This window comes from Sinocyclocheilus anshuiensis, unplaced genomic scaffold, assembly GCF_001515605.1.
Source record: "Sinocyclocheilus anshuiensis isolate Anshui unplaced genomic scaffold, SAMN03320099.WGS_v1.1 scaffold1006, whole genome shotgun sequence".
In the NCBI taxonomy this organism is placed as follows: Eukaryota; Metazoa; Chordata; class Actinopteri; order Cypriniformes; family Cyprinidae; genus Sinocyclocheilus; species Sinocyclocheilus anshuiensis.
This window is the reverse complement of record NW_015540918.1, coordinates 465251-493171: the sequence shown is the minus strand read 5'-3', so window position 1 is coordinate 493171 and position 27921 is coordinate 465251. Positions and strand designations below refer to the sequence as shown.

The window sequence follows — 27921 nt, the reverse complement described above, 5'->3', positions numbered from 1 at the left end:
TGTGTGTGTGTGTGTGTGTGTGTGTGTGTGTGTGTGTGTGTGTGTGTGTGTGTGTGGTCAGTGTCATGTCTGCGACCACCACCATTTGAGGATTCATTTAAGCTATTTCAGGACATGAAGCTATTTTTTATTTAATTTTTTACAATAGTTCACTTAAAAAGGACAAATTCTGTTAACATTTTCTTACCCTCATTTCAATCCAAACTTTTATGACTCTTCAGTGGAGCACAAAAGAGATGTTTTGAAGAATGTTCATGCTCCTCTTTTCCATACAAATTGAAGCCTACAATGATTGTGGGCTTTCAAGGTCCAAAAAAAACACCATAATGGCACCATAAAAATAATCCTTATGACTTGTGCGAGGTCATACGATAGCTTTATCTAAGGCACAGACTGTAATTCTTCTGTCATTTTTCAAAATGTCTCATAGAAAATCATGAGGGTGAATTTTCATTTTTGAGTGAACTGTACTTTCGTTTCATGACAACTTTAAAGGAAACAACATATCTTTTCTTTAGTATTGACATACATCTGAGTAAATTTGATCTATAACATTATAACATAGATGAATTTCCATTTCATGGCAACTTTAAATCCACACTACCCTACTTTATGGTCAAGTATCATATATGTTTCAGCCTGTCATCATTATCCTTATTAACTCATACACTTACAACTTTCTAATCTCCCCAGCCGTTGATGAATTTTGTAATTTCCAGACACCGCATTGCTTCCTGACCTCTGTCTCCGTATCATTGCCTCCCAGGCTGCCGAGGAACTGCATGCTGGTGAAGATCAGGAGGAAAATATCTTTCCCGGAACCAATTTCTTGGCTGTAGCCGACATCAGCCAGGTACATTCAATTAAAAGCACATTTCAACCCACACACTCACTCATAATGTAAAGGTCATTTCACAACCTGGTGTCCACCCTGAGGGTATCAGCCCCGATCCACTGTTTCCTACTTCATTCTCATTTGCATTTTGACCCAGCTACAAATGCCCATTCTCCACGTCTCCTCCTACCAGAAATATTGGCCATCAATGGCTGAGTGCTCCAATAATGAGATTTTCTGAGCCAAAGGGTGAAGGAGAATATCGTTTTCTTTAATTAACGAAGACCAGAGAATGAATGAGTTTAAAATAGCATTCATGGGTTGGGGAAAGATCTAATTACAATACGCACGGCTAAATTGGCCTTTCAGTGAATTGATCGTCTCCTCCTACCAGAAATATTGGCCATCAATGGCTGAGTGCTCCAATAATGAGATTTTCTGAGCCAAAGGGTGAAGGAGAATATCGTTTTCTTTAATTAACGAAGACCAGAGAATGAATGAGAGTTTAAAATAGCATTCATGGGTTGGGGAAAAATCTAATTACAATACGCATGGCTAAATTGGCCTTTCAGTGAATTGATATCGAAGGGGTGTGATGCTGTATTGCCGATATTAGTCTTTGTTCCATTAGGAATTCTGCTCACATCACGGCTCGCTCAAGCATACACACGCGGAGACATAAGCCCCTTATATTTACCGCTAACAAGAAGTACAGGACGCCCCGCGTATTGGGCATTAGGCCGATCCTGTCGCTCGGTCGTACAAGGGCAAGGCGTCAGTTAGCACCGAAACAGCATAGCAGTCATTAGGCAGGAGGTGGAGGCTGTTCTCACAGGCTTTTATGGAAGGTGCTGGGAAAAAGAGTGTTTATAATGAGAATAAAGAATCATGGAGGGGGTTGCGCTCCAAATCACATGAGCTGTTCCACAGTGACCCCTTTTGGTCTGTAAGGGAACATCATCCACAGATGAAACTTGGTTTGATCTGATCTCTGGTTAACAGAGGTTTTGCGATGGAAGGAAATTATTTTGCAGCAGTGAACCAGAAGTGTTAATTGTTCTTAGATGTTTGGCATTAGAATTTGAGTGGTTGGATTTTGGGAGGTTTGCCTCAGAGATACTTAAAAAAAGCTTATGTGCATTTTTGCTCAATACTTAGACTTTCTGCAAATTGGAGGCTCTATGTCGGTGGTTCTCAATGTTTTTGACTAATGAATATTGTCCAAGACCATATTCGGTTCAATTGATATTCATTTCTGTGGTAATTTTTTTATTTACCCAAACTAGTCATGGTAATATATTGAAATAATAAAATATAATAATTGCTAGTATTGGCAATATATTAAAATAATAAAATATAATAATTGCTAGTATATTGGCAATATATTAAAATAATAAAAAACATTGAATATAAATAATGAAACTTGCAATAATTATAGAATTTAGTGAATTAATACTGAATGCTTTATAAGTAATGAATTTACATGATTTTTTCAGTCGTTTGTGATTGAGATTTTAATAAATAAATAATTTGTAATCACAGCTAGCAATTTCTCAGGAGTTTCTACCTGATGAAATATTTAGAGCTTGACATAAAAATTCCCATAAAATTTCCTAGATCTAGATTTTCCAAGACCATAGGAACTAAAATTACAATTGCTGACAGAACAAATTAAAATAAATATTATGTCATTTTACATCTTGATTTTCTTAATTTGTCATTTTACATCTTTATTATCTGTTTTAGCTTATTTTAAAGCTGGTTTTATCTTATTTTAAATAATTTGAAGTCACCTTGCAGCCCCCTGGTTGAGAACCCCTGCTCTGTGATTGTATAAGGCAAGCATCAGCTTATTTTAAAGCTGGTTTTATCTTATTTTAAATCATTTGAAGTCACCTTGCAGCCCTCTGGTTGAGAACCCCTGCTCTGTGATTGTATAAGGCAAGCATAACTGATTACTAAGTGCTACTGTATGGGTTTGTTCAAATCTCTAACTTTGTGTGAGCACTAAGTATTGAACAATATCTTGCGCCATTTGTGCAACAGATGTGTCTTGTTAAAGTTATTACTTTTCTAAGTGATTTTTACCTGGTGGATGACAAAAAGGGTGAAAAAATCCCACAGACTTGCATTGAAGGAGGGACCCGAGCTATATGTAGAGACCAGAAATATCAAAGAGACTTGCAACCTGCCAGAATACCCCAGCAAGAGAGCTCTTCATGAGCAAACATTACTCCTATTTTCTTCAGATTATGTAAAAATCTAGTGTCTTCTGTCTCCTGGCAGTAGTCTGACTATAAAAAGTCCTTCTGACTCTTTTTATTTTGACTCTGTAATTGTTCAAATGGCAATTAAGATCGAAGTTATGAGTCCAGAAATACAAACATTTTCCAAACACTGAGAGCAATAAAAATTCAAGCGTGTTGCACAGCAGTTGCATATAATTAAGCAGTTTTTCGAGGACTGGCATGTGTTCGGCCCACTTATAGTTTTCCCAATGACCAAATAAAGCCACAGCTACTTAAGTCTAAACCCTGGTGAACAAGCTCCCTCTCTCTTGGACTGCAGGCAAGGATCCTTGCCAGCTCCTAAAATGTCATTCCTCTAAGTCTCCAGTGCCTCAGTTTTGGCTCGGTCAGTTCTGATGGTGCCATAAACTTCAAACGGGCTCAGTGCCCAACTGGCAGAATGCATTTCTCTCTCTTTTTCCTCTGGCAGCCGGCCACTGGAAATGAGCTAATCACTCCTTACACAGACCTCCCTGAGTCCGGGCCAAAGATCTGAACATTATCCAAACCAATGACCGAAATGTTGAAAGCTGGCTCGCGGATTCAGCGATGGAATTATACAAGACAAACATCCCCCTTTCTCTCCAGCCTCCCTTTCTGTTAAGACTGTAATGACCACTGTGAAACTGCACACAGACTAACATATGTTTGCCATTACCTGGCAAATTATTATTTGCTGTCATTTGTGTTGAAAATTTAATGTCTGATCCAGTAAGCTGTCAGGGAAGTTTTTGCTGTAATGGATTGTCAATAAGTCTCTCAGAAAGCCATATGTTTTAGTATATATATATATCATAAAACTGCTGAGACTCCATTTTTCTCAATGCTGTGTTGAATTCAGGAAACAAACGGTGGACTTCCAGACTCTCCTATAGAGCTCAATGGGCTGCCGTCTCCTCCAGCTGCTCTGTATCACGGCCCGGCGTTTCCTCCACAGCCTTCCCAGTCCACCCATCTGACCGAGCCAATCCTGAGCACCATCCAGCAGAGAGAAACCCTGGAGAACAGACTGGTAGATTGGTGAGACTATCCACTATCTGTGCAAATATCATCTGCTGCACAGATATGACCACAAATATGTCATGGTTTACACAAAAATATTAGGCAGCACAACAGTTTTCAACATTAATAATAATAGGAAATGTTTCTCAGGCACCAAATCAGCATATTAGAATGATTTCTGAAGGATCGTGTGACGCTGAAGACTGGAGTAATGATGCTGAAAATTCAGCTTTGCATCACAGGAGTAAATGAGATTTTAAAACATATTCAAATAGAAAACAGGTCTTTTAAATTGTAATTTTTCAGAATATTACTGTTTTTGATCAAATAAATGTAGCCTTAGTGAGCACTTATCTCCAGTTTGAAATGTATGTTTTGTAAGTCACTTTAGATAAGGCATTGGATCTACTAAATGAATGTTCAGACCTAAATTTAGTTACATTTTTTGTTGCATCAGTTGAAGTATTCATTGGTTGGATTGCTGATGACATGTTATCATCATCAAAGCATAATGCCACTATAGCACTGTGTTTTCATCTCTCTCTCATAGGGTGGAGCAACAGCTCATGGCCAGAATGATCACTGGAATGTTCCCTCAGCCCGTCCAGACTGATCCAGCCAGCCAATCAGAGCCGGAGAATAGTGTGACATCAGGCATAGGTGAGAATGGGTTATTTTTTAATGTTTATAATTGTGACTTTAGGCCTCACAATGTGACTTAGTCTGATTTTAAACTCTGTGAGTTTGGCGTTAAACATATTTGAAAGCTCCCAGTTTAGTAGCTATGAACTTTGTCTGTCTGCAGTTCAACCATCATACATCTTCACCAATTTACCAGTGTGTCTGGTCAACGTTAAAAATCAACAACACAATCAATAACGCATGACATAAACCAGCAAGAATGGTCCAGGTTCCAATCTATAAGCTCATCATTTTGATTCATAGTGTCTGCGAATGAGAGCAGTGCATTTGTCAAGCGTGTCAGCATGCAGCAAGATTGTATTTCCTCATTAAAACACGATTGCTTGTGCTCAGCCCCTCTACTCCTCCTCCGCTCCATCCTTCCGTCTCTGTCGCGTCACTTCTGCTCAGTCGGCGAGGAGGTCCTGCCTCATTAATTCTCGCTTTCGTTTAATAGAAAGATCAATGATGTATCAAATTTGCAGAGGAGGCTCGCGGCAAACTGTTGTCAGCATATTCGCAGACTGACTGGACTCTTCCTCCTGTAGAGGAACTGTATATGTGTTTGAACGCAGACAAAAGGAAACGAGGCCCCTGCCAAGAATGTCAGTTCTGTATATTAGCTTTTTAATACCACCGGTCCAAAATGCTTACGGGTGCAATAATTCAGAATAGGCTGGATGAGAGGTAAAGTGAGTCTCAAATTGGTTATTTGAAATTACTTTGCTGGCAAACTCAACTTGCCAGAAGGGCTTCATGGGAAAACTTCTGAATATTGTGGGAATGCCAGATTTGCAGATATTAAGTGCATGCGTTTTTGTTATTTTTTGGATGCACATTAGGAGTTTTAGCTCTTTAAATGGATGTGAAATTTGATATTAAATAATAGCAATGACCTTGTTGAAAGTGGTGATAGGTCAGACCTGTGGCCTAGCAGCGGTTTTAGATCCAGGTTTGAATCTAGGGATGTGTGTCATTATCCCACTGCCCAAAACACATTGCATTTCTTTTAAACCCTTCTATTGTCTTTATCAATAAAACTATGGTAAAAAGAATTATTTGGTCAGCATAAAGCCATAAAGTTATGTGATAGAAAATCGTGTTAGCTCCATACTCCATCAGCCCTGTCAGAGGACAAGAAGTAATAAAAAATATAAATTTTAATGAATTTTTATTATAAATTATATAATAAATTTCTGCTTTCATATTTTGTGGTGAATGGATAATAGAATGGATAATATTCTTAAGTAGGCTGGAATGAATTGTAAATACTGAAAAAGTATTTTTTATCTTATGTTTTAATTGAAATCATTTGTTTAATTATGCAATAACATGATTTAAGACTATGAATCAGAATTGATGCAAATGCGTTCACAGTCAGCTTTTCTTCCAGTCTCATGTGAAAGTTTTTTTTTATATATATTTATTTGTTTTTTAATTTATTTGATAGTTTTTATAATATAATATATTTTGTCTTATTTAACAGTAGCATCACTAATGTAAAAATGATTAGACGGCAACAGTTGCTAAGTTAGTATTGGTCAGTTCATTTTGATGAATTTATGTGCCTTTATCATTTTTATTAGTTCTTTTTTACATTTTTATTTAGCTTTAATTTATTTTATTTGAACAATTTCTGTTTAACAATAACAACACTGATGTGAAAACAACTGCAACAGTTAGTATGGTCAATGTTAGTATTGGTCAGTTAATTTTGTTATATGCTTTTGCAATTTTTATTCGTTTTTTTAGCTTTATTTCAACGACTTTTATTTCTTTTTAACAATAACAGCACTTTTGCTAGGATTGGTCAGTAATGTTTTTAAAGTGGATCTTAGGAAAGAGTCCATTCTGTTTGTCATTTTGCTGTCATTAAATTGCTTCAGCCTCCTCTTTAGATATCAGCATTGAAAAACCCGCTTTAGCTGACCGCTGCTATGTACTTATGACTGTAACCTTGTTAACAAAAGATGCCAAACCATGTCCCACGTACACCAGGTAATCCTCCTCTCTCTGTGTGTTTGTGTGGCAGTGGAGGCCGCAGGTGGTGGTGGGCTTCAGTTGTTTGTGGACACAGGGGTACCAGTGGACTCGGAACTCATAAGACAGTGTGTAAATGAAGTGCTGGCTGAAACCGCTGCAGTAATGCTGGGACAGAGAGAGATGCAGATAGCGCCCACTGCCCCTGTCCAAACACAGGATGCTCAGGAGGTGCTGGCATCTAAACACACTCTCATTCATCCACGATGATGATAATACTTTTACTACTCTAAATGTGGTAATATTGTGCTAATATTGCAGGAGGTGTCTACGGTACCAACACCTGCACCCACTCCTGAGCCAGGCTCGACTGAGGCGCTGTCTCCTGTCAGAACCCCTGATCTTTCCAAGCATCTTTCTTCAGTTTTGTCCCCCAAAGAAAACCATCAGGGATCTGCTTCATCAGGTCTGACAGTAATTTTAATGAACATACCAAATCACTCGCCATCTATTTGTAAAAGTGTTAGCACAGTTGTTTACACACATCACTCAGCGCTACAACCATTCTGCCTTTGTTTCAGGTCCAAATAGAATTCCTGTGGGAACACCGGCTACCACACCAATCCCATCTCCCACCAGGGTGGCCACACCCTCACCTCCTCCAGCCAATCAGAGCCCAGATTCAGGAACAGAGCTCCCCCTGGAGGAGGAAGAACCACACAGCGAGAGGCAGGAACAGCCTTCAGCGTCAGTGTATGTCTAAATATTATTGTTTCATTCTGCTTTATTCTTGTTATTCTTGCATGAAATATTCAGGCAAGGTAAATAACACATACACTATTCATTTTATTTGTGTAGAAAAGCAAGGGCTGTTTTTAAAAGCTATCGTTCAAACATTGGTAGAATCATGTTTGAGAAACAGTTTATTTTTTACTAGCAGTAGAAAATAGGTAATATTTGTACCTCTAAATGTATAGTTGGTCTAGTGATGAATTTTGTGATATATAGGCCCACAGTGCCACCTGCTGTTAACAACAGTAAATACTGTATATGACTAATTCTAGAAACACGGGAAAAAATGTCCACTTTTAAAAGAAAGAGATAATCACTAGAAACACAGATGTACTATTTCCTTTGACTTTATGTTTTTTAAAATTATAACATCACTCACCACCACTCAAACCACCTGTCTTCAGACCGTAAGTTGGTGCTTCATTTAGAATAAAATATATATTGAACTTTCACTTATATGGTCTGACAGAACAAATTATTTAATTTAAAAAACATCTATTTTATTAGGATTAAAAGCTGTGTTCCTACTTTTATAGATGTAGATTTGTAGCTATGTATGAAAACGTTTATAAAATCAGGTAATATTTCACCTGCTTTGGGTTCAGCAAGGCTCAACACAGACATTATTTATTTATTTTTAAGTTTGTTTAAATAATTATTTTTATACCCATATATTGTGTCTTTTGTGTGATGTGTTAATTCAGTGTGCCATTCAAATTTTAAATAAACTGTTTGGGATTTTTAGATAACTGTTCTCTTTTAAAGTAGGTATTAGCAGTTAGCAACACCTGAAGAACAAAATAGCAGATGCATTTAGTTCATGTCTGATATGTAAAATTTTATTAGGACCGTTTTCTGTAGTAGGTGGAGCTGAACATTCATCCTGTCATCTCAGTTAACTAGATTTGTGTATATTTTTGTAAATATTTAACAATATTTTTGTGCCTTACATTACTGACCCATATTGATTAGTAGGAAGCAGTTGTAATTTAGTATTTCATGACTAGTTTCTGTCCTCTCTCTGAATCTAGGAAGTAAAAGCCGTTGCTGCTACTTCACCTTTAAGACTTTTACATGTAAATGACTGTTTTCTATTTGTATGGTTGTATGGTTAGTAATGTTTTGCTTCTGTGTCAGTGTAGACATGGAGGAATATGTGCCTTTGCTAAGCGTTGCACTCTCTAACACCCTCCATCTCTCTCACACGCAGTTTGACGTCAGTAGCCCAAGAGGACGATGAGGAAGAATCAGTCATCCATTCATCTCCACCAATCCTCTCCAAACCCAAGACTTCCCCACCTCCTCTTCCTCCTGTGAGCCAGGAACCTCCTCCTGCCGCCCCCCTTGAATCCTTCTCTTCCTCCTCCTCCTCAGAGGAGAGCAGCTCTAGTTCCAGTGTGACTGTCACGGAGACGCAGACGCCAGCCAGACACATCTCAGAGGGAGAGCTGCTGCTCACTCACGGCCAGATGGCGGCAGTCAGAGGTACACGATCGGTCCGACACACACTCACACAGCCAGACTGATCCAAAACCACACTGTCTGCATAAGCAGCTGCCTTCTACTCTAACACCATCTCTCTCACACGCAGTTTGACGTCAGTAGCCCAAGAGGACGATGAGGAAGAATCAGTCATCCATTCATCTCCACCAATCCTCTCCAAACCCAAGACTTCCCCACCTCCTCTTCCTCCTGTGAGCCAGGAACCTCCTCCTGCCGCCCCCCTTGAATCCTTCTCTTCCTCCTCCTCCTCAGAGGAGAGCAGCTCTAGTTCCAGTGTGACTGTCACGGAGACGCAGACGCCAGCCAGACACATCTCAGAGGGAGAGCTGCTGCTCACTCACGGCCAGATGGCAGCAGTCAGAGGTACACGATCGGTCCGACACAGACTCACACAGCCAGACTAATCCAAAACCACACTGTCTGCATAAGCAGCTGCCTTCTAAGGACAAAATGGACGTTTATAAATGAATGGGCTGCATCTCACAAACCCACAAGCCTGAATGTATTATTTCATTATTATACAAGTAATACAGTATATACCTTTTGTATTTTATATCTTGTTTTTGAAAGAATGATTTCTGAAGGATCATGTGACACTGAAAACTGAATTCAGCTTTGCCATCACAGGAATAACTTACATTTCAGAATATATTTAAATAGAAAACAGTTATTTTAAATTGTAATAGTACTTAACAATATTGCAATTTCTACTGCATTTTTTGATCAAATCAGAATCAGAAATAGCTTTACAAGGAATTCGTCTTGGTGTAATAAATAAAAATGACCAATATGGTTTTGATAACACAGATCCACTGAGATCTCACCACACGCCACACTCTCATCACCTGGACAAGTGCTCGCCGACCACACAGGTAAGAAACATCACTCAGACAATCAACACACACAGACTGCACTTTTACAATAGTAAATAAATAAATAAAACTTGACTCAGAATTTATTGACTTTTTTACGTCACTTGCCTTAAGCAATAACAGTTAAGCCGGTGTGATATGTTAAAGGTTTCTATGTGTGACGCATGTATTACAAACATATAAACGTCATTTCACTTTTTTACATTGTTTTTCCTGTCGCCATTGATCTCTCTTTTTCGTCTTGGTGTAATAAATAAAAATGACCAATATGGTTTTGATAAGTTATTTACAGATGTACAGTCCTGAGATGTGTTGTGTATTGTTCAAGGCTGCAAATAAATGCAGCCTTGTTGAGTATATGAGACGTCTTTCAAAAGCATTAAAAATCTTTTATTCCGAACTTTTAATCATATATATTTGTTAAATTTTGCCTTCAATACTTTGTAGTGTGCCTATGATGCCTAAATTTGTTGTTGAGTTTATAGGCTCTTTTTAATGCATTTTGTTCTTGAAAATATACTTTTTTTCCTTCCCCAGTTCTGGAAGAGGAAGGAGTCCTTCTGCCTAATTTAATGACCAGCCTGAACAGTTCCCTGCATGGAGTCCAAGATATGGTAAATGTTTGAACGCAAAGAGTCTTAGCAACAGACCCAAACACTTTTGTGTTTCCTCACCATTTCTTAAACCAAATGGAATGAAATAATAAGACTGTCATGGTTAAACATGAACTGACAATTTCAGCTTGGGGTTTGAGCTTTTAGCCAAAGGTTAGAGGTTCAATCCCAATGAGAACTGTGGAGACAGCCAGTAACACAGTTATTGCTGATATAACAATCATCTGTGATTATTATTAATTTCATTTTGGATTGTGGAAGTGTAGAAAAAACCTCATACAGTGATATAATTCATTATAATTGTTAAACAACACATTGTTTAATAAAATAACACCACAAATATTTTCCAGGTGTATATACATTAAATCAAGTGCACTGATTTTATACAAACTCTTTGGTCTTTTTGTCAGGATTACGATCCGCCCAGTGAAGGTCAGGTGATCAGAGCTCCACACCTTCCTGCTCATCATGATCCCGTCCTGTCTCTGTTGGCCAGAATGGAACGCGGCCCTGTCAGACAATCAAAGCAGCCAGAGGTATCATGTAACTTGACTGAAGCTTTCACATTCGCTAATGATGTTCAAATCAAGAACAAATCATTTTTTTGAACTAGTTCTTTTGAAAGATTTGGTCAAACTAATTTGTTTGTGAAGCTGATGTGCAGAGCATTTGTAAATTACTCCATTGTGTGTGTATAGAGAGAGAGAGAGAGAGAGGCAGTTGTTTATTTTTATTTTTTTATACTGAAAATAATATATATATATATATATATATTACATAAATGTTAATATTAAAATTATTATATAAAATATTGACTTTGGGAATATTTACTTTAATTTGACTGTTAAATCTTTTTAAACATGAAGAAAAAACATAAAGCTATTGCTGTCAATATTTTATAAAATAATTGTAATTATTGTCAATTGTTTTTTATTATTACTCCATTTGTATAGAATTTTTCTCTGAACATTTCTGCAAACACTAGCTTATGTCTTATTGACAGATTGCTAGTTCTGCTCTTATCCAGTAGGTGGTGCTAGAGGATGTTTAAAAAAGGACACATGATCACAATAATTCATCTCTCTTTCTCAGAGATGGTGGGAGGAGGAGAGCTTCATCTTTCTTTCTCAGAAATGGTGGGAGGAGGAGAGCAGTGGAGAGGTCAGTGAGGGTCAGAGACCACTTCTGACGACCGCAGCGGAGATTGTGCTGACCGGACACTCACTCATGGATCATCAGAGATACACACAGCACAGATCCACTGAGATCTCACCACACGCCACACTCTCATCACCTGGACAAGTGCTCGCCGACCACACAGGTAAGAAACATCACTCAGACAATCAACACACACAGACTGCACTTTTACAATAGTAAATAAATAAATAAAACTTGACTCAGAATTTATTGACTTTTTTACGTCCCTTGCCTTAAGCAATAATTACAAACATATAAACGTCATTTCACTTTTTTACATTGTTTTTCCTGTCGCCATTGATCTCTCTTTTTGCCCATCAACTCCTGCGGCGCCATTTGGGTGGCCACGTCCCCTTCCTGTATGGCTTTGGCAGTGTTACTGGCCCTCCGTGGGTCGTCTCTAATGGGGCATGTCTCACACTACCCGTGTTATATGGACACCGGGAATTAAGCTGTTTTTGCTTCAGATTCTGTGTGTGAAAGAGCGAGCTGAGGCTGACACAGGGGAAGCCAGGCGGTCTGGATACTTCATCAGAATTCAGGCTCAGGGAACTAGGCGGAAATGAATCCCACTCCCACTCTGAGCATCCTCTTAAACGCCGGCGTAGAATCCAAACCTATTCCTGTGTTGGCCTAAACCAATATTTACTCAAAGCCAGGATCGCTCTGCTCACAGTAAAAAGAGCCTCAGTGTTGCTTAGAGACTAGTGCTGCCAAAGAAAAAACACACACCCCAGCAGCACAGACAAGAGTTCATCCTTGACCGAGCGAGAATTTAATGCTATTTTGCTTCCCTCTCAACTGCAATACAGTCCCCATAACAGAGACAAATCAAAGCTGCTCGAAGCATCACGTTCAACCTGCCGAGACCATTGTAGAATGTGTAAACATGTTACAGGCTATCAAACTGCAAGTATACTTCACAAGACTCTGTTGCTGTATGTATGCATAATTTATTGATAGACTTATGACCAGTATGGTATTTTTACTGTGTTGGTTGTTCTTGGGCATTGAGAACATTGAGTATTATCATACTGTACTTTGCACGCTGTCTGAAATATTCCTGTGTTGTATCCATGACAACCAGGTGCAGTGGTTGAAGACAGTGGGCTGTCAGTGAACCTCAGGTCATTGGAGAAACAGAAGGAAGCTGAGGTTTATCATCATGTGGTGACTGTCTCCTCCCCTCATCCACAGGACACACAAAATCAGGCAAGTTCTCTTACCTGCCCTGCTGTAGACAGAGTCTGAATTAAAGCAGCACTATGTAACTTTTGGCGCTCTAGCGGTTAATAAACAGAACTGCACACATCCCGCGGAAGAACATTCCAACCAGAGTTGGAATTCGGAATAAGACAAAAACGCGGTTTGGAAGATGAATTCATGATGTACTCGCTCATTATATACATTTTGCAAATTTTGAACACAGAAAAAGTTACATAGTGCTGCTTTAAGAAGTAAGAGTTACATTTCTGCTTAAATTATAAACAGAAAGCACACCAAAGAAGATGTTGACACTGTATAATTGCATTTATTACTGTTAACAAACATTATGTTTGAATACATCTTTTGTCACAGGATACAGCTTGAATGTGACCATTAGGATTTGATTGGATCGTGAAAGTTTTTCCTTGTCTGTGTTGCCTTGGTGACATAAGCAGAAAAGTCATTTCATAAGCTGAGAAAGTTATTGCTTGTCATTGAAAGATTACTATTGACACCACAGGCATTTGTTATAAAGTGTTGTTGATTGTCTAATGATTAAAAATGCGATGAAACTCATATATTTTACACCACCTTTCAAAAGTTTGGGCTTGGTTAAAAAAATGCATTTATTAAATCAAAAAGTCTTTATGCTCATCAAGGCTGCATTTATTTAATCAAAATACAGTAAAAAAAAAAAAAAAAAGTAATATTGTGAAATATTATTGCAATGCAAAGTAACTTTTCTATTTTAATATATTTTAAAATGTAATTTATTTTAAAACTGGGATATAGTTTTTTCTGCATTTGATGAATAGAAAGTTCAAAATAACAGCATTTGTTTGAGATGGAAACCTTTTGTAAAAATGTAAAATGTAAATGTTTACTGTCACTTTTGATCAATTAAAGGCCTTGCTGCGTAAAAGTAATATTATTATTATTATTATTTTATTTTTTATTTTTTTCAAAAAGAAAAAAAACATCTTACTGACCACAGATGTATAAGAAATATATTTTTTATATATTTGGTATATTGATGAATTTTAAACATATTTAAAATTAAGAATAAACTCTGACAATAATAGAACCAGTAATTAAAAAAACAAAAAAACGATTTTAATGGTTTTTATGTTCTAGATTTTATTCTATTCATATATTTATGAGATGACTGCTTCTATACAGTTGCTGGTTCTGCCCCCAATTAAAGGCCTTGCTGCGTAAAAGTAATATTATTATTATTATTATTTTATTTTTTATTTTTTTCAAAAAGAAAAAAAACATCTTACTGACCACAGATGTATAAGAAATATATTTTTTATATATTTGGTATATTGATGAATTTTAAACATATTTAAAATTAAGAATAAACTCTGACAATAATAGAACCAGTAATTAAAAAAACGATTTTAATAGGTTTTTATGTTCTAGATTTTATTCTATTCATATATTTATGAGATGACTGCTTCTATACAGTTGCTGGTTCTGCCCCTCAAATCTGATTGGCTGAGCAACATTCCAAAATGTTTATATTAATCTAACAGTACAGGGACTTTTAACTTTCAGACAGACTGAGACCCAATAGTGCTCTTCTGTGATTGCTTAAAGGGATAGTTCACCCAAAAATGAAACTTCTGTCATCATTAAATCATTCATCAGTCAATGGGGACCAGCAGCTGTTTGGTTACCAACATTTAAAAAAAAAAATATCTTCTTTTGTGTTCAACAGAAGAAAGAAACTCATACAGGTTTGGAACAACTTGAGGGTGAGTACATGATGACAGAATTTCAGTTTTTGGGTGAACTTATTAACTTATTTAAAAGTTTATAAAGTGGTATGCGAGGGGTGGTTATCTCTGCAGTATTTAGTGATGTCTGCTCAGGCGAAACCTCTGTCCGTACTTTTCTCTTAATTGCAAAAACAAAGCAGTCTCTTTAGTGGTGTGTGGAAACTCCTGAGACCCTCATTAACCCAGAATTCTCGGTCTGTAGGTCGCCCATATGTGGGGATTTGCCCCCCTGAATGAAGGAGATTAAAACAATGTTCCCTTATAATCCCTCTGCGTACAGTGTCCACCCGACGCCCCTCTCCTCCGCTATTGTTCTTGTCTCATCTCCTCTCATTTTTTTGTTTAGAGCTCCCAGACGGCACAGGCGGTCCACAGACCTGCACCAATCCTGGTGAGGCAGTACCAAGACAAAGAGGAACCAGGTACAAATACATGTACACACACAGTACCTAATGTTTAGAGTCAAGGGTGGTCTGAAAAATGTTTGTTTGCTCCTAAAAGTCGCAAAATAAACATTTAGAAGATATACACATTTATGACTCTGACCTTAACCGAAGTGAAAAAATGAAAAAGGAACGTGTCCCACCCAAACTTCCTGTTTTAACAGGAAATACGTAAACACTAAAGGAAAAAGACAACTGCAACTAGTCAAACTGTTTCCTGGGGTCTTTAAACGGGCTGCTAATCCAGGTGCCTGTTAAATGAGTAAAAGTTAAGGGTTAAGTGGTGGCTAGGGTGTTCTTAGGTGGTCACTAGGTGATTGCTGACTGACCCAAAACTCCAATTTAATGTAGGTCTATGATCATTTTTTGCCTTTTTTTTTTAACGTTTAAATTCAAAATTGAACATTTTCATTTTGTATCACAAAGCGTGCAGGATGACTACAGCTCAACCCCTCTTCCGTAAAATTATGCAGTTTGCTTTGCAGCCTCTAGGTGGCAGTATACCTATAGGGCAACACTGTCTGCATTGTTCTTTTGTCTTTGTCAGAGCCTGACTGTCCACTTGTGTCTGATTGTGTGTCCTCATGTCTGGGCATCAGGGGTCCAGAGATGCTGGAGTCAGCTTTTAAAACTTCAGGCAGGTGTGAAGGGGCACAACAGAAGACAAATATCTTTATGACAGTAGCCGCTGAGATGGCATATGCATCATTTAGTTTGAAGGCTGGGCTGAACCAGTAGGACAAGGATAAATGCCTGCATCCCATAAGGACAGGTTGAGTGTTTGCATACATACATTTATGCAAAATAAACTGTCATAGTTATGATGCCACGACCATAAACACATAAACATAACCGTGTAACTCTAAATGGCTCTAGATGCAAGAAACTTTGACTAGCATTATAAGTGAACAGGATCATGACAGAGAGATGAGTGTCTGTTGGACATTAGAGCGCTGTATGTGTGCAGATGCAGGACAGAGCTGCAGATTAGACATAATGAAATCTATGCTGAGAAAGTGCTCTCTCTCCCCAGTGCTTTTTATTAAGTCTTACTTAAGAGAACATTGTGAACTCCAGTGCACGTCCTAAACTATTTACCCCAGTTTGCTGACAAAAAACACCTCTGTCTCTACAGCTGCCAATTTTCCCTCTTTCGTAAATTGTTTCTCTTGTTTCCCTGTGGTGAATTTGTATTACATTCTCTCTTACAAAACATATAGATCAGACTGTGAAATTATCTATCTATCTATCTATCTATCTATCTATCTATCTATCTATCTATCTATCTATCTATCTATCTGTCTGTCTGTCTTTCTGTCTGTCATTCTATCTATTTTTTGTTTGTTCGTTCTGTCATTCTATCTATCTATCGTTCTATCTATCGTTCTTTCTATCTATCGTTCTATCATTCTATGTCTTTCTTTCTATCTATCTATCTATCTATCTATCTATCTATGTATCGTTCTTTCTATCATTCTATCTGTCTTTCTTTCTGTCTATCTATCTGTCTGTCTGTCTGTCTGTCATTCTATCTATCTATTTTTTGTTTGTTCGTTCTGTCATTCTATCTATCTATCTATTGTTCTATCTATCGTTCTTTCTATCGTTCTATCATTCTGTCTGTCTTTCTTTCTATCTATCTATCTATCTATCTATCTATCTATTTATCGTTCTATCTATCGTTCTATCTATCTATCTATTTATCGTTCTATCGTTCTATCTATCGTTCTATCTGTCTATCTGTCTGTCTGTCTGTTGTTCTGTCGTTCTGTATTTTGAATGATAAGTACTTAAGGCTTATGCAACCTACAGACTTCCTGGCTTTTCAGAATAACTTTTCAAGTTTAAAAACAACCTTTAAGTTTTGACCAATTTTCCTTCTAGTTCTAATTTTAATTAACAAAAATTCCTTTTATAATCACTTATGCATGTGTACAATAAGCCCTAATGCTGAGTGACATTCCAGTAAACCTTGAAAATCGGCCTTTTCCTTTTCTTTGACTTCTGTATTCTGCATCCCTCCTTCTTCCCTCTGCCATTTCACTCCTTCCTTTATTAATTTCTCATTTCTGTTCCCCTCTCATCTATTAGTTCAAATTTTCTGCTGTGTCCTGCTTACCCATATGTATTGGACACATAGTTTATCCAGGCGCACTGTTTCAGTGCCACCTGTCGCGTGTGATTAGTGTGTGATGAGAGCCAGTGTGTGCTGACGGGTGAATGGATGTGATTAGTCTTTGAACGTCAGCTCGTTCTGTGTCATTACATTTGCTCCGAGGATTTTCCCCTTTTCTCTCTCAGTGTGTAATTTGACGCACCAGTGAAACAGCAGAAAGACCGGAGGTGCACCTGTGTTTGAGTGCCTGCATTTAGTTTGCAAATTGCCTGGACATTACGTACGTCCACATGTGCATGCATGCATCTGTTTGAGAGCCCTTGTTTGGTATCCATTTAAAGGGATAGTTCACTTTAAAATAAAGTCGCTCAAAACACAGAAGAAAATATTTTGAAAATGTTTCTAAATGTTTTTGGTCCATATTAGGAAGGCCAGTGTGGTTCCATATTGTTTTGGACACCACTGACTTCCACTATAAGGGAAAAAACTTCTTTAAAATATGTTCTTTTGTGTCCCACAGATGAAAGAAAGTCAGATTTGCAACAGCATTCATGTTTAGGTCCCTTTAAAGCAGACGTGGTGCTGTTGTAGAAATCACTTGCTGTTTTGCTCAATTACACTGATATTTTGTTCTGGTCATGAAGCTAATTACAATAAACAGCCCATATACATTGACAAAAGCCTCTTTGTTAGGTCTTTTCTATCACTTTCTCATCAGTGCTCACACAAGCAACCGCTTGTGAGTTTATAAAGGAGGTGACCGCACTGAATGTCTTCGCTGAATTTCACACTGCAATTCTATACTGTAAGTACATGACATTAAAGCCTTTTAGTCACAGCTTTAGCCAAGATGAAGGGCCTTGAACAAATAGAGCTTCTGTGACTGCGATCTGCACCTCTGCCCGATCTACAGATGGGCCAATTGTGTTGTCTAATAAAAGGCGTAGTGTGGTACTGTACAGCCAGATCGGTTCAGACATGACCTGGGCAGCATCCCCTGGTTATACAGCTGCTCTCTCTGATGACTATCTCTCTATTTGCCTATTAGAGAATGGCTGCTCTGTTCAAGTGTCCCAGTTCAGCTTGTAGCCGTTACATTGATGGGGAAAAGAGATTTAAAGATGCTTATATAATGGTGGTTGGTGAAACTCCTTGAGGATATGGCAGATGGAGTCTTCGTAATTGGTGTTTATATAATTTGACTCTGCTGCCATTTCATTTGTTTGCCACGTGTATTTTACTCTATGCTAATATTTTTTATCATAAAATAATACATCAATGATTGATTTATATATAATAAAAATTATCTGAAAAAATACATTTTTACATTTCTGATTAATAAATGAGTGAAAACTGGCTGTCACAATGTTAGTGTTTTCCCTTATTTTTAGTTTTAGATTTTTGCCATCATTTAATGCTCGCTTGAATTTAATCTTTAAAAACAAATAGGCTAACACTCTTAAAAGTTATTAGTCGGTCTTAAATTGAAAATCCATCTTTCATACTTTCTTTTATACTTTGTTGTGAAGTGTAAGTTCACCTGTATCATTTAAATATATTAATTTTAGTCATTAAATAATTCATTAACCATTGATTATATATTACGTTATGCATTAATTATACATTAAAATGATGTAAAAATATTTTTTGGTGTATGCATGTGCATCTGTATACAGTTGCTAAGGTGTTTTGAGTGGTTGCCACGTGTTTTCTAGGATGCTCTGGTGGTTGCCTTGTGGTTACTTAGTTAAAACAGCCTCAAGTTTCTATATAGTTTTTTATTTTTATTATGTTTTATTTTTGACTATTCTTAGATTTAGATTATATTTGCAAATCTAATGCTCGCTTAAAGTTAATCTTTAAAAAAACACTGCTAGTTAGTATGGAATTAGTAAACCTTAAAATGAAAATCCATCTTTTATAATTTTATACTTTGACTATCATACTTTGTTATAATGTGTAAGTACACTTGTGGCATTTAAAAATATTAATATTTTTATTGCATTTTATTTAACACAAAAACAAATGTGAAAATACATTGTTTTTGTCCATTTTTGTGATGTGTATTCAAAGAGATGGTGCACAGAAATGGAAAGTTGCACAACCCATAAAAGAATCTCTATCCTGAGGTGAAAGTGGACATCCGTTGAACACTGGGCTCTTGTGTGTGAAATATTGGCCCCTCTGTGGAGCACAGGAAGGGGTTGAGGGCACACATCACACACACACACACAAACACAGCCTGCCTCTCGAGGGCCATGCAGATAAACTGTTTCCAAGCTGCTCGGCCGTTCTGTTTTTACTGGGATCAAAACATCATTCAAGAAGCCGGCTTTCCAGGAGAGCCGTGTTAACCCCAGCTCTGTGTGAGCTCTCTTTCTTCATCCGTCATGTCCAGTTCTTCACTATAACGATAACATACCTACAGCTACGTGCGGTTAGGCAAAGTATGCATGCTCCAAATGAGAATAGTGTACTGTGTTTTTAACTACTATGTGACTTGCATGAATGTGGTGCAGAATTTTGATGCTGATTTGAGCTTGTTGTTATGCAAAGCATGCAGGAATAATCACGCTTCGATGAAGTCACCATGGGCTGGTGTTTCTTTTCTTGTTTTAATGGGCTTATTCTCATTGGTGTGAGAATGTGGATATTTTCTGCACTTATATAGTCACTTTTGCACTTAAAGCATGCTTTAGTTTTTACTTTAAAGTTGAAATTTCACAAGCACAAAGTAGATGATAGGTTGCTAAGGACTAAGGTCAAGTATAATATAATATACGGTATATTCAGAAAATATTTGACCCCAAAACACAATTAACAATCACAGAATACTGTGTAATAAGTGTTCTTATAGATCCTCAAGGATGAATTAAACGAATCATTAAACATTTAGGTCATTGCAAAAATATACATATATATATATATGTTAACGAAATGCTCTTCTTTTGAACTTTCAAATCCAAATGAACATATTAGAATTAGGGTTGGGCGGTATGACGGCATATATCGTTACCGCGAAATAAAGTGTCTATCGTTAGAGATTTTGCTATATTGTGTATTCCTCAGTATGCAAATATATCTGCGTAACATAGTACTGCTTAAATGTTATACACCTTTGAGTGATAAGGAAACATGCAATGAATGAGAAAATAAAGAGTTGGACGCACTTGGTAGAGTTATTAAGTGCAATAAACAGTGAAAAAGAACTCAATGCGGTGCTCGCGCTGACTGACACAGCCGAAGTGCGCGCACTGAAAGCCCCTCTCTCGACAGCATGCGATCGCGAAAACAGATCTCTTTCGTGTTTTATTGTGCTTGAATGGTTAAATACGCACACAGTTATGTCATAATGCCTGTCGTGTGGAGTATTCAAGTAAACACAGTCAGTTATATGTTAAATAAATGTAAAACAGTTGTGTGAAAACCGGATGTGTTTTAGTATATTGGATCCATGCAGTCGGTCTTAAAGGGACAGCAGCCTTATTTACCTGCTGCTGTCTGTCATTATTAATGTTAATCATGTTTGATTGATACAGTGAAGAGACTATGCAGTGTTTTATTTATACACTTTATTCAATTTCTGTAATATTTCTTACTGCATGTTAACCAACTGTAGCTGAATAAATTAAAAGTTTATTTCATATTTATTTGTTCTGTTGTGCTTGTAATTTGCTTCTTTTTCTTAATTTTAATAACAAAAATAAAATAAAAATAGCTATATCGAGGCACATATCGTTATTGTGAGAAATTACATTTCTCATACCGTGAAATAAGATTTTGGTCATATCGCCCACCCCTAATTTGAATGATTTCTGAAGGTTCATGTGACACTGAAGACTGAAGTAATATCTGCTGAAAATTCAGCTTTGCCATTGCAGAAATAAATTAATAAATGTCAAAATATTTTCAAATATTATTTTAAATGGTTTCACAATATTACTGTTTTAACTGCATTTTTCATCTAATAAACATTTGAATGGTAGTGTATATTATTTGTTTGCATATATGGAATTATTTTAATTCTGGCAATGTTGATATTCAATTTGAAGGGTCAGACAGAGACAACTTTTCAGTGTAGCAAACCTTGACTTATAAAAGTAGGATATATGACTACTTTAATGTGTATTACATTATTGGTATGGTCATTTATATTAGTTTAATTGAACTACAAATAATAATGTTATGCCTTTATATATGCTATAGAAAAAGTGCATCTTTGGTTTCACTTAAAATCAGCTTGATATCTCTATGATCAGGCACGTGCACAGGTAGGGCTCAACCTGTGCCCTTACACTCCAAAGTGCCCTTTTTTTGGTGATGGTGTTTTTTTTTTTTCCTTCAATAAATCAATGATATTGGTCACCCTTTACATCTGTCTGTCTGCTTTACAAATATTTAGCTAATGAAAGGTATTAAAAAGAGCTTGTGACTAAATCTTGTTGGATCCGCTCAAACTGTCAGTAAACCTCATAACTCCACCCCCTCTATCTTGACTGAATGAACTGAAGTTCCACAGCAGCTGAACTAGGTCTGCAAGGGTAAATAAAGATCTTGTTGTTTGAATAAGTACAGCGTTTTCTTTACGCAAGAAACACTATGTCTATAAAGGCTCATAATTTATGTATTTGAAACTGAGCGCCGCGCCCATATAGCTACAACAAACACCTGGTGATGAAAACGTAACGTCTTTTGAAGATATATATATATATATCTTCAAAATATTGGATAAGTGTATATATATGTGTGTGTATGTGTATATATGTATATATGTGTGTGTATGTGTATATATATATATATATATAAAATAGTTGTTATTAATAGTGAATAAATCTAAAGCTTTTGAGACTATTATTTTGTGTTATTTCATTTATCATAAAGGGGGGGGTGCCCTTTTTCAGTTTCAGCACATGCCCCTCAAAAGGTCTGTGCACGGCCCTGTCTATGATGTCCTCTGAAGCTGGTGTTACTCTATAATTCGTTGCATTATTAATGTTTTTGTTTCAGTTTAAGCTCGCCGTGTGGCGTGATCTCGTGTTTCCTCTTCAAACAGCAGTCTAACGCAAACAAACAGTACACACACTGAGACGCTGTCTCCGCTTTTCACTTCTCATCGCACGGCTCCTCACGGGGAGGCTGCTTTAAACAGCGATGAGAGGAGAGTATTTACCCGATGTCTGCTCTCAGGTTTGTGGCGAAAGAAGGACAACTTGAGTGTGTTTGTTTAAACAACTCACCCGTTGGCTGATAGCCCACAATTTATAGCGTATTTGTGTGTGTGTGTACAGTTTTGTGTCATCTCAGGTCTATTATAAGTGGTGTTGTTTGGCCTCGAAACTTTAGAAAAGAAAAAGTCGCCACACGGGATGAGAACTTAATTGACTGATAAGTTTAAATTATATATAAACATTTGCCATAAATGCTGTGTGTTCATCCGTGGCAGCTGTAAAGAGCTGTCGACAGCTTTGCCGCTTTAAAAAAACCCAGCCACAAACAGGCCTGAAATTGATGCTAGGCTTTTGCAATGTTATTCTATTAAAGCAGGAAGTAAAGGAATAACAATCAAACCCAATGAAAGAATAACAAACCAGCGAGAAAGTTGGATTCTCTCTTTGTCCTCACGCAGACACGCACCAACCCATCCCCCTGCAGTACTATGAGTAAACTCATGGTCCAAGAGCTCTGGAATAACATGCTACATAAACAAGCCTGAAGAGCTGAGGTGAAGACAGCCAGTCTCAGTTTTGCAGTCACCCAGAACCCCTCAATGCAGAGATGAATTAATAGAACAAGACAGTAAAGACAGGGAAGCTTTTGAACGCGGCCTTCTGCTGCAAATAAGACCCGTCTGGTCCAGATATGTCATCCCTGTGAACCGTAACGTTCCCGTGTTGATCTCTATGTCTGTGAGAAGAATTGAGTACTGGCCTTTTACTTACAACAACACAGAAAATGGCAGGAGAAACCATCTTGCTCTAAACAAAACAATTAGAGGGCTGCAGGCTTATCTGGACTTACTGTGTGATTTTATTTGCGCTGTATTTGTAGTCACGTGACTAGTCGACTTCACATTTCCCACAAAAATACTGACAAGAAGAAGAGCATCTCAGAGTGATGTTTATTGGTTTTTGATATGCTCTTTCCCACACAGTTTTTTATGTGACAAATTTGACCTGAACAGTGAAAGTCAACTCCTCTGTTTAAAAATTGCTCTCAAAGATGAAGATTCTCATTTTAACACTGAATTTAATTTGTGTACACTTTGTAGTTTAATAGAGAAGTCATGCAGGACGAGACAAAGCTGCCAAGAGAAAATGATCACATGATCCATCAGAAAAAATTCTAATATGCTGATTTGGTACTTAAGAAACATTTCTTACTATAATCAATCTTGAAAACAGTTGTTCTGCTTATTTTTTTTATTGCAACTTTCCTGTCACTTTTGATCAATTTCATGCATCCTTGCTGAATAAAAGTATTAATTTCTTTCAGAAAAGAAAGTTTTACTCTAAGAGTACATGTATTGTCTCGTTGAATACAATATACATTTTTGAATATTGTAGATAAATTATATTGTAATTCATACTTCCAAAAACCATACCTTTTACAGTTTAACTTTTGTCCTGTTAAATATAATGTATGGTTACTTTCAATTAAGCACATTTTTACATTAACCTTTTCTCTTAAAACCTGTGCATCATGGCACCAACTTTTGCACAGGCAAGCACCCCACTACATTTTCTTCAGAACTTGTAACAGTCTGTAGTTAGCCGTCACTTTCATCAAAAAAATGAAGATACAGTATTTAATTTTATGTTTTCATAGTTGGAAAAATAATAGTTGTAACTGTAGTATTTTGGCAGAGACTTCAGTTACCATGGTAAAACCATGGCAAAGTTGTATTTGCAATCAGACTGTGTTGTCTTGTTCTGGTCTAAACGGTTTGTTTTGACAGCAGGGTGTGGTATGACAGTGTCAAGTGTCTGTGTAAGATGGGTAAGTGATGACTGTAGTCGGTCTGTTTGTCTGTAGTTCCACACCGAGTTCTTATCTGCAGTTGATTGACAGAGACTCGCCTAGCCAAGTTCTTGTTTATCGTCATGCTGGTTCAGCAGACAAAGCTGAGCACTTTTATGGCTTCAGTACCGCTCAGTTGCAGGGATTTTGCAATGGCGTATTAGATGTTGGAATGGTTCACAGTAAAATTACACTAGTCACAGAGCATCCATATGTTTGTAAAGAGGGAGTATAGTAACACTTACTTGAAGTTTGAATTTATAATGCATTTTAAACATATTTTTATGTTTTAGGCTAGTTAGTTGTCTCTGTATTGTAAAAAAAATATATATTAATAAATTAATAAATAATATATAATAATAATTATTAAACATTAATAAAAAAATACTGACATTTTAATTTTCATAGCTGTAATTTTTTCGTCTATGTCTTGAATGGAAGGATAGATTTGAAAGTCAAAGGCATTTATATAACAGTATTATTTAAATATTATTATCTAACTAAAAAAAAGTTACTTTTGTCAAAACAAACTTTTAATTTTTTTTTTTTTTTTAAGTTTTAAAAGTTTTGAAGTTTGAAAGCAAGTATTGTCAAAACAAACTTTGAAATCTGACTTGACAAAGTCTTGTTTCAAAGTTTAAAAAAGTTTTAGAAATCTTGAAGTTTAAAAGGCAAGTTTTGTCAAAATGTTTTAAAAGTCTTGAATGGAAGGATAGATTTGAAATTCAAAGGCGTTTATATAACAGTATTATTTCTAACTGAAAAAAAGCAACTTTTGTCAAAACTAACTTTGAATTTTGTGTGACAGTTTTTTTTTTTGTTTTTTTTTTAAGTTTTAAAAGTTTTGAAGTTTGAAAGCAAGTATTGTCAAAACAAACTTTGAATTTTGTGTTTTTTGAAGTTTGAAAAGTTTTGAAGTTTGAAAGCAAGTATTGTCAAAACAAACTTTGAATTTTGACTTGACAAAGTCTTGTTTGAAAGTTTAAAAAACATTTTTTTTTACAAATCTTAACCTGGGTGGATGGATGGATGGATGGATGGATAGTTGGATACTTGATTCTGAACTTCAGAGAAAAGAGCAGACTGTGCGTTTTCTGTAGCAGTGTTGCCAAATTGGCCAGAATGAGTTCCGGACAAATCAATGACTCATATGGCAATATCTTTCAACCGCACTACCGAGTAACTCTTGGAAAAAAGTTTCTGACCTTCAAGATTTCAAGATGTGGAAAGCGAATCAAGATTTGTCTTTATTTCATTGCACGCTAAGAGTTTCTTCTTCTGTATTATGTTTATCAGTGTTCTAAATGCCTGTCAGGGTAATTGTTTGTGTCTAGTTAAGAATAAAACCCTCGTCCAGTTGTTCAGTGTAATCTGAGGAAGGCTTGAGAATCTGATGTCAGTCCGTCCAGCTGTACTGACATGTCTGTGTCTCTGAACAGCTGCAGAAGAGCTCTGCACCAGCAGGCATTCCACACCACTCACTCAGGCCACGCATGTCATTTTATTGTGTCTGTTCAGGAGGATCCTGCATGTTTGAAGTTCCTTGTCATGCCCCAATTACAACAGTCCTCTTCCATTGACGCCAACTGGCCAAGTGTGGCCCAGAAATGCATGGACAGATCTGGTAAATGGTGTTTATCACTAGCAATAAATGTGTCATATTGCGGACTCTTGTGATCTCCATAACAATAGTTTCTGCAAAATACAGTAGTTTCATAAGTTATTTTTGTACCACATCTAAAGTTAATTGATTGATAGTCATTAATTGAATATTTAATTTATTTATTCATTAATTAAATATTAAATTTTTTTTGTGTCTCTTAATAGTTGTGTGGAAGTGTTGATACATTATACATGTTTTAAGGATTTGATGAACAGAAATTTCAAAAGGAACAGCATTTATTTGAAATTGAAATCTTTTGTAACTTTAAATGTCTTTTTAATGTCTTATGCTTCTTTGCTGAATAAAAAATAAATAAAATGAATTGCTTAAATATTTCTTTTAGACCCCAATCCTTTGAACGGCTGTGCATATAATTTTTTTATATTATGTAGCATTTTATATATTATTTTTTAATATTAATATTTAAAAAAACATGTATACTCTTTTTGTAATTCAATGTAATTTTCCGATTTTTGCCCATCTTTCACATCATTTACCAAACCTTGTCGCAGATTTTCAGTGAATAATGAATAAACGATGACAGAATTTGTCTTTTTAGCTGAACCACAGTATATCTTTAATTTGCAGTATCGCTGTTCATGACTTTCTGTAGTGTGTAAACACTGTGGCTTGGTTTGAGTGGCTTGACATGTTTGACTATCTGACATTGTTGGAACTATCTGTTTATCTGACCAATAGCAGATGAGGCAGTGTTTGGGAAACCTGTTCGAACTGATTCATTATTTTTGCAATTGCTTTTGAAGTTACTCTAGGCAGCTTTTAGCCTTAGTCATAAACACTATGTTGTATACATTTTGTTAAAAATTAAATCAAAATAAAAACACTGACATTTTCCTTGACAGGCTAGAAACTCTCACTCTTTCTTTGCTTTGGGAGATGTTGCAGCAGGCGTATCGTGCAGCCCGTCTCATCCTGTCAAGCGTGAGATCAGGCGTAGAGATAAGGTTCCCCTCACAGATGGATGAGTGGAGAAGAGAGGGATAGACTTTTGAAAATGAACTGGGTTTGAGTGCGGCTGTGCGCTCCAATAGTCATCACCTCTTCACCCCTGACTCCTCATCTGCCAGACGGAGTGAAGAGGGGGGCTCATCCCTGGAGCAGGGCCGCTTTGATCAGCCGAGCCAGGCAGAGGCGCTAAGCCACGCGGCAGAAGGCCCCATCTCTGCTTTCACAGGTGGAAGAGCAGGCTTTCATGGGAGCGCTCCCGTTACAGTGCGCTGAGGTTTTGTGGGGTTACAGCCTGGGTTTGTGTTTGATCTGTCTGAGCAGATGGACAGATGTGTGTCCTCCTGCATGACGCATACCACTTTACAGGAAACTACAAGCTTCTAGTAATCCAGCTGTTGGAGGATGCAAAGATGACTAGTATTTTGGATGTGATCATGTGAAAATTCAGCTTTGCCATCACAGGAATAAGTTACATTTTAAAATATATTAAAATAGAAAGCAGTTATTTTAAATTGTAATATTTCACAATTTTACTGTTTTTATTGTATATTTAATCAGGTAAACGCAGCCTTGGTGAGCATAAGAGACTTTTTAAAAATAGTGAAAAAAATTACCAACCACAAACTTTTGAAAGTATTTAAAAATATTATAAATAAAATATAATATAGTAAATAAATAACAGTTAAAAATTTATATTCAAATAATGAGTAATAATCACATAAATATTAATAATCACATTGTCATGGTATATACATTATATTTAAAAATTGTACATATATGTAAAATAGTATTATAGTACATTGTAGCATATGTAATATATAATGTATTTATATGTTTAATATATCTGTGTTTATTTGATTTGTTTATAAATTTTGTATTTATATTAGATTTTAGTTAGTATCTGAATAGCAAACATTAATTGTAGAGGTGAAGAATATATATATATATATATATATATA

The 27921-nt window shown here is 36.5% G+C and overlaps 1 protein-coding gene across 1 annotated transcript in view; it reads left to right on the top strand.

Annotated features, from left to right (window-relative positions):
• LOC107689324 (protein TALPID3-like) overlaps positions 1-27921 on the top strand; it is a 119663-nt gene that overhangs the window by 76802 nt on the left and 14940 nt on the right. Inside the window, exons 18-29 of the mRNA XM_016487272.1 lie at positions 767-853; positions 3965-4143; positions 4676-4785; positions 6839-7017; positions 7108-7252; positions 7368-7539; positions 8789-9063; positions 10491-10567; positions 10978-11103; positions 11699-11888; positions 12852-12976; positions 15101-15176. Coding sequence (XP_016342758.1) covers positions 767-853; positions 3965-4143; positions 4676-4785; positions 6839-7017; positions 7108-7252; positions 7368-7539; positions 8789-9063; positions 10491-10567; positions 10978-11103; positions 11699-11888; positions 12852-12976; positions 15101-15176 — 1741 coding nt within the window. The remainder of the gene's footprint in view (positions 1-766; positions 854-3964; positions 4144-4675; positions 4786-6838; positions 7018-7107; positions 7253-7367; positions 7540-8788; positions 9064-10490; positions 10568-10977; positions 11104-11698; positions 11889-12851; positions 12977-15100; positions 15177-27921) is intronic.